A 16,088-nucleotide genomic window follows, 5' to 3' on the forward strand; every position below is an offset into this window, starting at 1 on the left:
CACCTACGTTGAGGCATATTCTTTGAAAAAAAATAATAATACCAAGATCATGAAAGACAGACTAAAGAACTGTGCCAGCCTGATAGACTAACAAGACATTATACAACTAAATGCGGTGTATGATCTTGGATTGGATCCTGAACCAAGGATTTTCTTTTCTCTTGCAGTAAAGGACATTACATGGCCAACTGAAATTATACTGTGGTTATGTAAGAGATGTCATTGTTTTTAGGAAATAGGGGATGAAAAAGTATTATGTCTCCAATTTACTCAGACTGCTTTGTACATATATAGGGAGGAATAAAATAAAGCAAACATGATAGAATGTTATTGTTTCAGTGTAGGATTTTTATAAATTTGTACGTGATCGTGTAAAATATTAATATGTAATAAAAGGTGGTAGGTTCGTGTGTATCTATTATTTTCTCTGTGTTTGAAGTCTTAATAATTTTTTTATTTTAAATATTCCTACTGGGACATGTGGGTGGCTCAGGTGGTTGAATGTCCAACTCTTGGTTTTGGCTCAGATCATGATCTCGGGGTTGTGAGATTAAGCCCCACCCTGAGCTCCCTGCTCAGTGGGGAGTCTGCTTGAGATTCTCGCTCCTTCTCCTTCCTCTCCCCACCTGCTCTTGCTCTCTAAAATAATAAATAAATATATATTAATATATATATTTATATATATTTATATTAATAAATATATACTAAATTGAAATTGTTCATTAAAGTATACCTAAGCCCTTGGATCACAAAGTGCATTATGAAGGGTACCTGGGTGCCTCATCTGGTTTAGTGTCCAGCTCTTGATTTCAGCTGAGGTCATGATCTTAAGGTCCTGCAATCAATCACTGCATCAGGCTCCACACTGAGCAGGGAGTCTACTTGAGGATTCTCTCTCTCTATCCCTCTGTCCTTTCCCCAGCTCATGCATGCTCTTATTCTCTTAAATAAATGAGTCTTTTTTAAGAAATGTATTATGAGGCAGTACCTGATTTAAAATGTTATAATAAAATTTATTTGGTAAGTTATGATTACTATTACTACCCTATTTAACATGGAAACACCCCTCGTAAAGATAAAAATCCACACGGCCTTTGTAAGTGAATATAAGCATGTCAGAAAAATATCTTAAATCCAGAAGTGGGGTTCCCAGTTGCCAGTGTATGCTCAAGTTTTTGCTAGTCCCCAATAAAATAAGAAAAAATTAGTGGTAGTGAGGTTTTATAAATTTAAATGTATTTAATTTTAAAGATTCTCCTTCGTTTTAGGCTTTTTACTGTCTTGTTGATTGTATATTCTTTTATGAAATTATGGTAATGGTAAGGTAGCTTAGGGTAGTTGTTTTTCTTGGCAAAATAAAAGTTGGAACCCCATATTTGTTGCCATTTTGAGATTGGTCTGTGAAAGCTAAAAGTAAGGTAACTATATTTTCATTCCTTTTTAAATGTAATATTTGAAAATAGAAATTAATTATTCATAGCCATTATTCATTGTCTTTATTTCCCCTCTGAAATTTGCTAACAGAAATGACAAGTTTGCTTAAAGTGAACAGGATCCAAACATACCATAATCCAGATTTTGTACCTGTAGGAAGTGTACCTTTAATATCATTGAAAATATTTGGTTCACTTGTTTTTCTTCTTTATTTCCTCTATTTTAGGGCAAACATTGTATCCTCGATGTGTCTGGAAATGCCATAAAGAGATTACAGATTGCACAACTTTACCCAATCTCCATTTTTATTAAACCCAAATCCATGGAAAATATCATGTAAGTGTAAATGCCTAAGGCACAAGCCTCTAAGTATAAATCCAATTTCTGTCACTTTTTAGATTGGATAGTTTACTTACCTTCCCTGCATATCAGTTCCCTTATCTGTAAAATGGAGATAGTATACTCACTTCATGTAGTTATTGTAAGGATTAAATAAGTATTCTGGGGTATTAGCTATCATTATCCATATTAATATATTAAAGTACGTAAGGTAACGTGATAGAATTTTAAGTCTAGTCACATGTGGCTCGTAATTACTGAATTGGGACAGTGTAGCTCTGGGTAACCACTAAAAGAATAAAATAATGTATAACTACTTACTAATAGAGGGCAAATATCTAATATAAATAAAAACTAAAAGAAGATAAAGATCAAATAGAAGCATTGAACAGATGGGATAAAACGGATACAGATAGTAAGATGGTTTAAATGAATCCAGATATTTCGTTAACTAAATGTTAGACTAAATGGTCTGATTAAAAGACAAAGATTAGGAGCACCTGGGTGGCTCAGTCGGCTAAGCATCTGCCTTCAGCTCAGGTCATGATCCCAGAGTCCTGGGATCAAGTCCCGTATCCGGCTTCCTGCTCAGCAGGGAATCTACTTCTCTCTTTCCCTGCTCTGCTCATCGCACTCTCTTTTGTGTTCTCTCTCTCTCTCTCTCTCTCTCTCAAATAAATAATCTTATTTTTAAAAAATAAAAGACAAAGATTGTCAGAATAGTTGGAAAAAAATAACTAGATGTTTTTGTAGGAGAGAAAAAAATTCTTTTCTCTTCTAGGTTTTCACTCAGACCTCTATAACAAAAGACAGATTAACATACAAATCTATTGAATTCAAGTTTTATATGAGCTGGGAGCATTCATAAGGAAATGACCCAAAGAATCTGAGCATATACTAGGTTTGATGACAAATGGGCAGTCATGGGAAAATGTGATAGTAGCAAAGAATATAAGCTAAGAGTAGCAAACTAGGGAAACTTAGCAAGGTCTGTTTGTTCAAATTCCTCTTGGTGTCCCTCCATCTTTGTGAAGATAAGGATGTTTGTTTCCTCCAGGTAGAGGGATGCCACTCTCACATGAGGATCTTTGACTTGCTTCAGGGAAGGTCAGAGTCCTTCATATGCCTGCCATTGCCAAGGTGCCATATTTTGGAATATGATGCCAATCAACTATATATTGCTTTTATAAGGCACACCTTAAATACTAGGCTATGGAAAAGCTAAAAATGAGAGACTAGAAAAAAAAGATACACCATACAAACATTAACCAAAAGTAAGTTTGTTTATATCACCATCAAAGTGTATCTAAAGGCAAGAAATTATTACTGCAGATTAAGACAGACATTTCATAAGAATAAAAAAATGGTTCACTCCATCAAGAAGGTATATTTATACATTTGTCTGTACTTAATAATACAGTCTCAAAATATGTTAAGCATAAATTGATAATTATATGGGAAACAAATAATTCCAGAATCCTAATGGAAGAACTTAACAGGTCAGGAAATAATAGAATAAGAAAACAAAAAATCAGTATGTACATAAAACAACACAAAGTAAAAAACTTAACATACGTAAAAAAATACTGCATTCAACATCTGCAAAAGTTTACGCATTAATTTCAAAAACATATAGGACAGTTACCAAAACTAATTATGTGCTAAGCCACAAACTTCAGTGATTGAAAACAAATATTCTCTGAGCATGGTAAAATTAAAATAGAAATAAGTAATAAAAAGATCACTAAAAAATCCCTATATATTTTGAAATTAAGCATTTTACTTTGGTTGGGTCAAAAAAGAAATCACAACATAAGTTAATAAATGTTTTGAACTAAATGGTAACAGAGGGATGCCTAGGTGGCACAGCATTTGAGCACCTCCCTTCAGCTAAGGGTGTGATTCGGGGGTCTGGGGATCGAGTTTCGCATTGGGCTCCTCACAGAGAGCCTTCTTCTCCCTCTGCCTATGTCTCTGCCTCTCACTCTGTGTGTCTCATGAATAAATAAATAAGCTTTAAAAAAAATAAATGGGGGATCCCTGGGTGGCGCAGCAGTTTGGCGCCTGCCTTTGGCCCAGGGCGCGATCCCGGAGACCCAGGATCGAATCCCACATCGGGCTCCCGGTGCATGGAGCCTGCTTCTCCCTCTGCCTGTGTCTCTGCCTCCCTCTCTCTCTCTCTGTAACTATCATAAATAAAAAAAAATTTAAAAAAAAATTTTTTTTTTAAAATAAAAAAATAAATGGTAACAGAATTGTCAAGTAAATGAATTTGGAATATAGTAGCCTTGGTGATGGAAAAGCCACAGGTTTAAATATTAGGAAAGAATATAGGAAGTCAAATAAATGTTAGCAATCTAAGGTCTTGAGAAATTAGAAAAACTAGTCAATGAAATGCAAAGAAAGTAGAAATATATTGAAATAGAAAACAAACATGGTAGGATCAATAAAATCAAAAATGTCTTTAAAAATATTATAAACTGGGGCGCCTGGGTGGCCCAGTTGGTTAAGCGTCTGCTTAGCTGGGATCAAGCCCTGCATTGGGCTCCCTGCTCAGCGAGGAATCTGCTTTTCCCTCTGCTCCTACCCCAGTTCATGCTCTCTCTCTTTAATAAATAAATAAAATCATGATCCCTGGGTGGCGCAGGGGTTTAGCGCCTGCCTTTGGCCCAGGGCGCGATCCTGGAGACTTGGGATCGAGTCCCATGTCGGGCTCCCGGAGCATGGAGCCTGTTTCTCCCTCTGCCTGTGTCTCTGCCTCTCTCTCTCACTCTCCCTCTGTGACTATCATAAATAAAAATACCTTTAAAAATAAATAAATAAATAAATAAATAAATAAACAAACAAACAAATCTTTTTAAAAAAATATACTGTAACCATTAGAAAGATCAAGAAATGAAAGTACAAAAGGTATAATTAATATCAGGGATGAAAATGGGAATATCACTGCACATCAAATGACCTTAATAAGGTTAACACAAATAGGACGCCTGGATGGCTTATTAGCTAAAGTGAAAAAGAAAATAGCAGTTGTTAGCAAGGACATGGAACAACTGAAACTCATAGTACTAGATAGATGTATAAATTGGTACATCCACATTGGTAAACTGCTTACAGTTTAAAACTGAACATTCACATAACTAAAGATCCAGAAGTCTTATTTCTAGATATTTACTCAACAGAAATGTTTACATATATTCACCAAAGACATGTACTATAGTGCTGACAGAAGTACTATTCAAAATAACCAAAAAGGGATCCCTGGTGGCGCAGCGGTTTGGCGCCTGCCTTTGGCCCAGGGCGCGATCCTGGAGACTAGGGATCGAATCCCACGTCGGGCTTCTGGTGCATGGAGCCTGCTTCTCCCTCTGCCTGTGTCTCTGCCTCTCTCTCTCTCTCTCTCCCTGTGTGACTATCATAAATTAAAAAAAATAAAATAAAATAACCAAAAGCACTATCCACGTGTCCATCGGTGAATACATAAATTACGACACACACAATAAAATATTCTACAGTAATGAGAATGAGCAATCTCTAACTACACGCAAAAGTATGGAAGAACGACACAAACATAATTTGAATGAAAAAAGAATTCCAAACCTAGAAGTATATGTTGTCTAGGATTCCTTTATACATATCCTGTGATTCCAATTTAATCATTGCTTATAGAAGTCAAAGGGATGTTACTCTGACAGGGTAGAGAGCACACCCAGATTCTAGGATATTGGCATAACGTTCTAGATCTTGATCTAGGTACTAGATGGTACACAGGTAAGTGTAAGTTGGTTCACATTCATACAGCTGTATATATACAATATTTTTCTGTGTTTGAAAGTTATACCTAAAAAACTTTTTTAAAAAGTCTAAAAGAGGGCAGCCCGGGTGGCTCCAGTGGTTTAGCACCGCCTTCAGCCCAGGGTGTGATCCTGGAGACCCGGGATCGAGTCCCACGTCAGGCTCCCTGCATGGAGCCTGCTTCTCCCTCTGTCTGTGTCTCTGCCTCCTTCTCTCTCTCTCTCTGTCTCTCATGAATAAATAAATAAAATCTTTAAAAAAATAAAATTAGAATTAAAAAATAAAATAAATAAAAAAGTCTAAAAGAAAAGGAAAAAATAAGATAAAAATCTAATCCTGTTCCTATTAAAGAACTTGGAACTCTCTTATGAAAAACCTTCCCAGAAATAAAACACTAGCCCAACAGGACTTACTGAATTCTACCAAAGCTAAGTAATATGACTCTTACACAAATTCTTCAACTAATTTTATGGACATTAATTTAATACCAAAACCTCACTGAGACCATGTAGGAAATGAAAATGGTAAGCCAATCCTAAGATGAATATAGATGCAAAAATCTGAACCAAAATACAAATAAAATGAGTTCAACAGTTTTTTTAAATAAGGTAAAATATAACCACCAAGTTAGATTTATTCAAGAATGCAAGGAAAATGGGCAGCCCTGGTGGCTCACCGGTTTACCGCTGCCTTCAGCCCAGGGTGTGATCCTGGAGACCCGGGATCCAGTCCCACGTCGGGCTCCCTGCATGGAGCCTGCTTCTCCCTCTGCCTGTGTCTCTGCCTCTCTCTCTCTCTCTGTGTCTCTCTCTCTCTCTCTCTCTCTCATAAATAAATAAAATAAATAAATAAATAAATAAATAAATAAATAAATAAATAAATAAATAAAATATTTTTTTAAAGAAAAGACTGCAAGGAAAATTAATCAGTGGTAGAGCTAGAGAGAAGATGGAAGCACCAAGAATCCATTCCGCCCCCTAGACACAATCGAATTTAACAGAATCTGTCAGAGGTAACTACTTTGGAACTCAGGAATCTGTTGAAGGCTTACAGCTTTGGGTGTCTAATTGTGGTTAATTTGAATGGTCAATTTTGGTTAATTTCAACTATTAGCCTGATAGTAGCAATCTCCCCACCTTTAGCCCATAGCAGGCAGCCATTCATGCCTTTCTTGAGCAGCTTGTGGAGACCAAGGTGGGTAGTAAAGTTTGGTTTTCTAAATTTCAGATGCAACAATTATCAGCTATAAACTAATCTTGTGGGCAGCCCTGGTGGCGCAGTGGTTTGGCACCGCCTGCAGCCTGGGGTGTGATCCTGGAGACCTGGGATCGAGTTCCCACATCGGGCTTCCTGCATGGAGTCTGCTTCTCCCTCTGCCTGTGTCTCTGCCTCTCTCTTTCTCTGTGCCTGTCATGAATAAATAAATAAAATCTTTAAAAAATAAAATAAAATAAAATAATCTTGTTTCCTCTATCCCCCTACCTCCCTACCCATCCACACCAGATTATTTTGAAACCCCAGACAGTATATGATTTCACCCATAAATTTCAGTATGTATTTTGAAAGATTAAGAATTCTGTTATTAGAAAACATCTCTCTGGGGAATCCTGGGTGGCTCAGTGGTTGAGCATCTGCCTTGGGTTCAGGTCGTGATCCATGGGTCCCAGGATCGAGTCCCGCATCCGGCTCCCCACAGGGTGCCTGCTTCTCCCTCTGCCTGTGTCGCTGCCTCTCTGTGTATGTCTCATGAATAAATAAAATCTTCAAAGATAAAAGAAAGAATATATCTCTCTGATATCACACTAACATGATTTTTTATGTCATCAATTCAAATTTTCCTGATTGTCTCATAAAATTTGCTTACTTTATTTTTTCAATTTGTTTGAATCAAATTCCAGATAAGAGCTATTTGTGACAATTAGTTTTTTAATTCTTTTAATTTATCGATTGATTTTCCCTGCACATCTTTTTTTTTTTTTTTTTTTTTTCCAATTTATTTGTTAAAGAAACCATGTCATTTCTTCTACGGAGTTCTCACCAGGCTATATCTTACTAGTTGCCTTCTCATGGTGCTGTTTGATATGTTCATGTGTTATCTTTGTTATCTGTAAATTGGTAAATAGGTCTCTAAGCTATATCTTTTTTTTTTTTAATTTACTTATTATTTATGATAGTCACAGAGAGAGAGAGAGAGAGGCAGAGACACAGACAGAGGGAGAAGCAGGCTCCGTGCACCGGGAGCCCGACGTGGGATTCGATCCCAGGTCTCCAGGATCGCGCCCTGGGCCAAAGGCAGGCGCTAAACCGCTGCACCACCCAGGGATCCCCTCTAAGCTATATCTTAATATGAAATTTTCATCAAAGTAAAAAATACCAAATTAATGCTTAGTTTTTTAGCTGCTTTGAGCCAATGCAGAAAATGTGTTGAAACTCTCTGTCATTCCAAGCTTAAAGCTATATACTTGGTGACTGAATCTAATTTTTAATGACATCTTGTCAGCAGAGCTCAACTTTTCATGATTTTATGTTTTATGTGTCTCTTCTCCTTTGTCATCTTCTTTCCAAAAAGTATTATATTAATTGCTAATTTCTAAATTTATTTGTGTAGGGAAATGAATAAGCGTCTAACAGAAGAACAAGCCAGAAAGACGTTTGAGAGAGCCATGAAACTGGAACAAGAATTTACTGAACATTTCACAGGTTGGCATCATGTGTGTCAGTGCCCTGACAGGATTTTGATTTGAAGCCATATGAACTGACGCATTGAAATGCACTTTGAACGTATGACCACATCTACCAGTAATTAATTACTATGTAATTAATACTATGGTTTTCAGAATAATTCATCTAACCTAGCCAGTGATGATGAGGAATCTTAAAAGTTAGTGTTTCTTAAGTGGTTGATTAAGACCTACTAGACTGGAGAAAAATAGAATCAGACTTGCTTTCTCCTGTGAAACTGACTTTTTCCTTATGCTTTATACATTTTGATCTGTTTTAAGATATTTGTTTAAAAAGAAACAAGTGGGTAGCAATGCCCAGTGAATGAATCTCTCGTTCATTTTGTCCTTTAAATTATTTTTCAGGTGTTCACACTAAGTACGTCAAATGCCATGGTGTTATAAACCATGTGCTTTTTTTTCTTTTCTTTTTTTTTTTTTTTTTTAATAATTGAGACTTCTAGAACCTTCAAAGAATAGTGCCAGCAATTCTCATATACTTATCACCCATATTTTCAAAATGTTAACATTTTGCCACGCTTAATTTTTTTCTGAAACATTTAAAGTGGCAGGCAGATGCCCGTTTGCCCCTAGGTACTTTAGTGTGTAACCTCCCAAATACATAATACTAAGTAAAAATCACCAAATCTCACTTTTTAATCAGTATTTAAAATAAAAATTCTTGTGGTTTTCAAATAAGAAAATTAATGAAATGAGTGGTTATTACTAAGCAAACAATATGTAAGCAGTCTCCTGCTAGATGAGTAACTAGTTCTAAGACTTAGCTTCTACTCCACCAGTAGTTGTCATGGTAAAGATAGACAGCGGAGGTTTCTAATTTTGTTTCTGTTATTACAGCTATTGTACAGGGAGATACGCTGGAAGACATCTATAACCAAGTGAAGCAGATCATAGAAGAACAATCTGGTCCTTACATCTGGGTTCCAGCAAAAGAAAAGTTATGAGGACTGATGTTTCTGTTTCTCTTTTCCACAATCTCATTTTCTCTGACACTTCTTTGCCCTTTCCTTTTGGAGTCTGTCTGCAATACTCCTTCCATGTTGAATCGTATCCCACTCATCATGATCTACAGTTGTGCTTAGTTTTGACAACTAGCGTCTCCTTCAAGTTGTAGCATCTGTATTATTTTATGTCACTATTGGTTTGTGGCCATTTTTCAGAACTGAAGATGGAATGGCCTGACCAGCTATTAAGGATTTGGGGAGACTGGGAAATTGTGGTAAAATTCCTTAATGTTTAAGGGAAAGTAACTTTAAGAGATTTTTCAGAAAAGCTTTATATACATTCTTTTCAAATTTCAGTATAAATGAAAGAAAAGTGGTGTTAATCAGTGATTTAGTAAACTTTGAGCAACAGTGCACGCTTAACTTTAATAGCATGGTTTGGCCAATATATTAACTTTCAAGTCCTTTTCTCAATTGACTTGTGTTATCAAAGCAAATATTTCATTATAGACAAATAAGGAAAATGTTCTTTAATTTCAAAGTTAATTTCTGCATTAACTTTCATAATTTCACAAGGGATACTCATTTTTCATAAGAGTTCTTCATGTCTTACTGTTTGAGGGGTTTTTTTCTCAGTACATTTGCTAGGAATAGCAGTGTTATAAATGTTTTTAATCTACTTGTGCAGGACTATTTATAGTGTCTTACAAAAGTTCATACATAATGATCACATTTTCTGAATTGAGGCCATGTTTAGGTGCTAGGGGAGCTCACCTTTTACACACAAGGTTGAGAAAATTTCATAGACATAAATACAGAGAGAACAGACATTATAATGGTGATGTAGTAATCATTATGGCAGTGGAAAAGGAGTCCAATTCATAGTCTAAAACTTTAAATGTATTCTTAGGGATCAGATTTTAATGAATATTTTACCCACAGTAACTGCCTACTTTGTTATAATAAAATATATATATATATAAATATATATAAAACTTTCTTTAACTAAACTCTGTAACTATGGGAATTATTTTCTTTACATAGTTGCACACACACACAAACATATATATATATTTAAAATATATTTTTTTCTTTTGCCACCTACTCTTAACTTTTTGTTTGGTTTTTAAATTAAATATTAATTGATTAGACTTTATCTTCCTTAATCATGTGAACTGAAAATGGGGGTATGGTGGTTGTGGAAAGAAACCTCTAGGGAAATTAGATTACATACAGAAGTATAGGCGTGTTCTCCTCTTTTCTACAAAAATTTTCAAATGGTTCCTGGTTTTGTTTGGGGTTTTTTTTATTACTGTTGTTCTTGTCATTGGATTTGGATTTGGTCTTCTGCCTCTCTTTCCATTTCTCCTTTCACTAATAGGCAAATAAGCAAAAGCCTCATGTGTGTTTGTTTTCCCCTCAGACTGCACGCCTTTCACCTCTTGTAGCTGCTCTGTCCTAGAGTTGCACAGATCTTCATGGTGAGGAATTTTAAGAAATTTTCGTGAAAGGTAGATACGATTTCAGAAATCATCTTCTCTGGTCTTTTAATAATATTGTTTGGCTTCCCTTTGCTTTTTTGGAATTGTTGATTAAATATGTGTTTTTGACAACCTCCTCATTAGAGTTTCTTAAATGAGTACTGGTTTGTAAAGGATTATCAACATTATCCATTCCATTTATGAAAAAGAGGAGAACAGCTAATAAACTTTATTGTAAAATCCATATGTTAAATGTGTCTTGAATTCTGAGAGAAGATACTATTTTACAAGCTAACGCTTTTTTGAAACATCTTGGAGCATCACAGGCCATTGGGGAACATAATCAAATTTTCTTCTGTAGGGTTTGGAATTGAGTATGTTAAATAAACATTGAGCAACAGTGCACGCTGTTGAAATACATACTATGGCTATAACAATAACTATAGTAGGTTGTTACCAAACATAAAACAACGAGAAGAATATTATTATGAAATGATCTCTAGAGTCCCAGATCACTCTACAGCAAGGCCCCAGCATAAGCCATTTTGAAGTACTTAACTGGGGATCCCTGGGTGGCGCAGCGGTTTGGCGCCTGCCTTTGGCTCAGGGCGTGATCCTGGAGACCCGGGATCGAGTCCCACGTCGGGCTCCCGGTGCATGGAGCCTGCTTCTCCCTCTGCCTGTGTCTCTGCCTCTCTCTCTCTCTCTGTGACTATCATAAATAAATAAAAATTAAAAAAAAAAATGAAGTACTTAACTGGTTACATGTTCTAAAATAACAGGTGATTCCATTTATCTGTTACAATATGTATTACATTGCTTTTGGATGTCCTTATTAAGTGATATTTTTGTAAGAAAATACAAACTTTAGTGCAGCTTTCTAGATTGTATAGAATCATTAATAAAAGTACTAATTGCTCAGTACTACTGTGTAGACAACCACTTTAGTATATTATCATTAAATTTTAAAAGATAAGAATGTAAGAGTTCCTAGCCCCACTGTAAGGCTTAAGCGAAATCACTTGCCCAAGATCACTAAGCAGCAGTGCTTAGTATTTGTATCCAAGTCTTTCTGACCCAAGTTCTTTCTAAATAGCATGCTGCCTTGTTTTTCTCAGCCCCTACTATGTAAGGCACTAGGACGTAAGCTATGTTATGTTAGTGCCGCTTTACAAAGACAGACTTAGATGAAGGCCCTTGCCTAGAGTCACACAATAAGTAAGAACGGACCCATAGAAGAAGTCATTCCCGTCACAGCTGAAATAAATGACTTTCTGGGAAGGAAATCAGCCTACCATCATCTCAGTGACATACAAAAAACTTTTTGGAACCAAAAGCAGGGAGGTGTTGTGGGGGAGGGGAGGAGTGGACAAAAAGAGAACAGTGTTCAGTATATGTGCTGCTGAAGCGAGCACTGGAACAGTGTTCATTAGGAAAAAAGCCCTTTAGTCCAATACACAGGGAATTACAATATTTCTTTTTTTTTTTAAGTTTTATTTATTTATTCATGAGAGAGAGAGGCAGAGACACAGGCAGAGGGAGAAGCAGGCTCCATGCTGGGAACCCAACGCAAGACCCAGTCCCGGGACTCCAGGATCGCGCCCTGGGCCAAAGGCAGGCGCCAAACCGCTGAGCCACCCAGGGATCCCCAGGAATTACAATATTGCAAATGTTTTATGAGATACTCCATGTTTTTAATGTTCTTCATGTTTTTAAGTTGGCAAAAATAAAAGTGCCCCTTAAATGTGACTACACATTTCTAGCTACTTTTCTATTCCACATCTTCCCAGGGCTCTTCCAAAATGATGGAAGCAAGCTTGCAGAAGAGACTCTAATAAACACCTGGTAACCTGCTACATAGAATTTAAATTCCAGGGACACCTGGATGGCTCAGCAGTTGGGCGCCTGCTTTCGGCTCAGGTCGTGATCCCAGGACCCGGATAGAGTCGTCCATCGAGCTCCCTGCAGGGAGCCTGCTTCTCCCTCTGCCTGTGTCTCTGCCCTTCTCTCTCTCTCTCTCTCTCTCTCTCTCTCGTGAATGAATGAATAAATCTAAAAATAAAAAAAAAAAAATTTTAAATTCCAAAGATGGCAATTTGCGGGCTTTACTCATGAGAAAATTTTGTTTTCTGAAGTATCAAAGTAAGCAATTTACCTTCCAAAATTCTGTCTTGAATACTCTTAATTTACATGCAGTAAAACAATCCCAGAGATCCCCATGTCTTAACCAGAGTTACACTGCAAAACAGAAACAGAGCCAGCATTAGAACCTTTGACTCCTGGCTCCTGGCACAGTGGTTTTTTTACTATCCAGTTCCTTTTCTTCCCATGCTATAAGATGAATTAGTGAGTTACTCAGTTCCTCAAGGAACTTTAAAAAAAATCATTTTTTAATTACCAATTAAAAGAAAGTACCCATAAACTTAAGAGATTTTATTGAGGAGCTTGAATTTGAAAGATACCAGGGAAACATAAAAATGGCACTTTTCTGACCTAAGGTTAGATTATCTGGTTTTCTAGTCCAATGTCAAAGATTGCATTTATCTCCCTCCAGAATTGCACAGCATAACTCTCATTGGCTTTGGCAGTGGAGTACTATAATGTGAAGAATGTGGGCTATGGAATCAGAGCTTGATTTGAATGCCAGCTCCACCACTCACTGGTTATGTAACTAACTTTGGACAAGTCATGCCATCCTTCTTTCTGTTTATCTCTAAAATGGAGATATTTTGGGCCATCTGGGTGACTCAGTCGATGAAGCCCAACTCTTGGTTTTGGCTCAGGTCATGATCCTCAGGGTCACGGAGTTGAGTCCTGCATCAGGTTCTGTGCTCAGTGGGGAGTCTGCTTCTTTCCCTCTGCCCCTCCTTCTGCTTGTATGTGCTCACTGTCTCTCAAAAAGTCGTTTAAAAAAAGAAAATGGAGATATTTTGAGAATAAGATTATAAATAAAGGAGCTTAGCACATAGTACATTCTAAAAGTTAATACCCCTTTCCTTAGGGATCCAAAGCCTGTAATTGTTGCAACTCACTTTGTATAAATTACCTTGAGCCTTCAATTTGCTGTATTTTTTTTTTTTAAGATCTTATTCATTTATTCATGAGAGACACAGAGAGAGGCAGAGACACAGGCAGAGGGAGAAGCAGGCTCCATGCGGGGAGCCTGATGTGGGACTCGATCCCCGGTCTCCAGGATCACGCCCTGGGCTGAAGGCGCTAAACCGCTGAGCCACCTGGGCTGCCCAGATTTGCTGTATTTTAAATGGGATTTGAATGACTATACCTTACAGGATTGTTAAAAGCATTAAAGTAATGTGTCCAAAACGCTGATCACAGCATCTGATACTTGGCTCTCACGATCTTGCTCTGGAGTATGTTTATGATTGGTAGAAGACAGAATAATACGATCCACCATTCTTCATCAGCTAGAAATTTTCTTTGATGGACTTTAAAGAAATTGTCAGCCCCTACGATCACGTTTACTCCTCTCTTCTAAGTATCCCTACTCTGTCAGAGATGTAGCTACTCTACCTCAGCCATGAAGCTGGAAGACCTCAAGATTGCATAAGCCATTCCACATCTGCTAGACCCAACAGTCCCTAGCAAATCTCCAGAATGTTCCTGACAGTCTAGAAACAAGCCTGGAAAAGATTACTTAGATCAGCCAGGTAAGACATGTTTTCTTTTATTCAGTTTGACTTGGAAGAGTCCATACTTACCAGTGATTACTTTGTGGCTTTCCGCTATCAGCTCTTTTCTTCATTCCACCGCAAATATGGCTACCTCAGTGTTGGCAAAACATCCTCATCTGCCAAACAGCATTAGGAACAGTCAGGTAAACTGATGTTGTTTGAAACTTTTAGGAACAGGTACCAAACCTGACCAGGAAGTTTCACACTACAATTTTTCTAACAGTTTCTATTACGTATAGTAGGTATACTGGTGGAGAAGGCGAGAGGAAGGAGACTAGAGGACAGTGAAGGCTGGAATTCTCTCCCGTTGTCTTCTGTTGTTGTTTACTTGTTACTGAAGTATAACATATAAAATGTAGGAACAGGGATCCCTGGGTGGCGCAGCGGTTTGGCGCCTGCCTTTGGCCCAGGGCGCGATCCTGGAGACCTGGGATCGAATCCCACATCAGGCTCCCGGTGCATGGAGCCTGCTTCTCCCTCTGCCTATGTCTCTGCCTCTCTCTCTCTCTCTGTGACTATCATAAATAAATAAAAATTAAATAAAATAAAATGTAGGAACATCATAAATGTACATATACCTCGGTGAATTTTTAGAAACCAACACCCGTGTAATAGCATGAAGCTCAGAGCATGACCAGCACCCCATGTACCCTGCCTCATCACCCAGTCGTTCCTCCAAGGAAAGCCATTATCCTTTTTTTTTTTTTTTTAATTCATTTTAGTGAGAAAGAGGAAAGGGAGGGAAGCAGGCTCCTGGCTGAGTGCAGAACCCCATTTGGGGCTCAATCTCACAACCCTGAGATCATGACCCAAGCCAAAATCAAGAGTCGATGCTTAACCGATTGAGCTAAACAAGCACTCCCCTAACTTTCTTACATATCTTTTAAAATTATGTACAGTAAAATCCTCTGTGGTGTCCAATTCTATGAGTTTTGATCCATGTATATAGCATGTAATCATCTCCAAAACTAGTCCATAACTCCGCCTATTCCCAACTTCTGATAACCCCTGGTATTTTCTCAGTGCCTATAGTTTGGCCTTTCCCAGAACGTAGTATAAGTGGAGCCATATCCTATGGAGTATTTTGGGTGTGGCTACTTGGACTTAGCAAAATATATCCGAGGTTCGTCCGTGTTGCTGCAGGAATCAAGTTTGTTATTTTCATTGCAAAGTAGTAGTCCATTTAATGGTTGTATAATTCATTTATCCCTTCACCGGAGGGTTTTTGGATTGTTTTCAGTTTTTTTCAGTATATTTTTGTGCTTCTTTGCAAATTTAGGTCTGCAGGAACAAGGATCAGAACCAGAAACAAGTTTCTGATCTGACAGCTGTGACAGGCCCTCCCCCACTCCACCTCCCTCTACTGTGAGCATCCACACATTTGGGCAGTTGCACAGGAGCTTATTATCCTAAAACAAACTTTAAATGCAGGATAATATATCCCAAGAGCCTGTTTATAGAACAAAATTACGACTAGAATAATAGAGTACGTGAATAAGCAATTTGAAGTTTTTAGAATTTCAAATTCCCAGGAATAACACTCAAATGGTCCAAAAGCTGGATGTGCCGGTGACCAGTGCCAGATCCTCATTGCTAGTGTCCTATGGGAAGTAAATGTCTACTTAGGACAGTAGTAAATGAGAAGAAAATAGTCTGAGCAAC

General features: G+C 37.5%; 1 protein-coding gene and 1 long non-coding RNA gene across 29 annotated transcripts in view; one reads left to right on the top strand and one right to left on the bottom strand.

The window, feature by feature from the left end:
* DLG1 (discs large MAGUK scaffold protein 1) overlaps nucleotides 1-10,978 on the top strand; it is a 236,920-nt gene extending 225,942 nt beyond the window's left edge. For all 28 annotated transcript variants that reach the window (XM_077883967.1, XM_077883970.1, XM_077883977.1 and 25 more), the window contains 3 exons: nucleotides 1,661-1,770; nucleotides 8,177-8,268; nucleotides 9,147-10,978. In XM_077883967.1, the coding sequence (XP_077740093.1) occupies nucleotides 1,661-1,770; nucleotides 8,177-8,268; nucleotides 9,147-9,253 (309 nt within the window). In that variant the 3' untranslated portion in view covers nucleotides 9,254-10,978. The remainder of the gene's footprint in view (nucleotides 1-1,660; nucleotides 1,771-8,176; nucleotides 8,269-9,146) is intronic.
* Nucleotides 10,979-12,372: 1,394 nt separating this feature from the next.
* LOC144305192 (uncharacterized) lies at nucleotides 12,373-14,705 on the bottom strand. The gene is made up of 3 exons (XR_013372255.1): nucleotides 14,454-14,705; nucleotides 12,890-12,972; nucleotides 12,373-12,786 (listed from the first exon to the last, which is right to left on the bottom strand). It is a non-coding gene; the product is annotated as an uncharacterized LOC144305192 (long non-coding RNA).
* Between the last annotated feature and the right edge of the window lie 1,383 nt (nucleotides 14,706-16,088).

Source organism: Canis aureus, chromosome 35 (assembly GCF_053574225.1).
Source record: "Canis aureus isolate CA01 chromosome 35, VMU_Caureus_v.1.0, whole genome shotgun sequence".
NCBI classification, from domain to species: domain Eukaryota; kingdom Metazoa; phylum Chordata; class Mammalia; order Carnivora; family Canidae; genus Canis; species Canis aureus.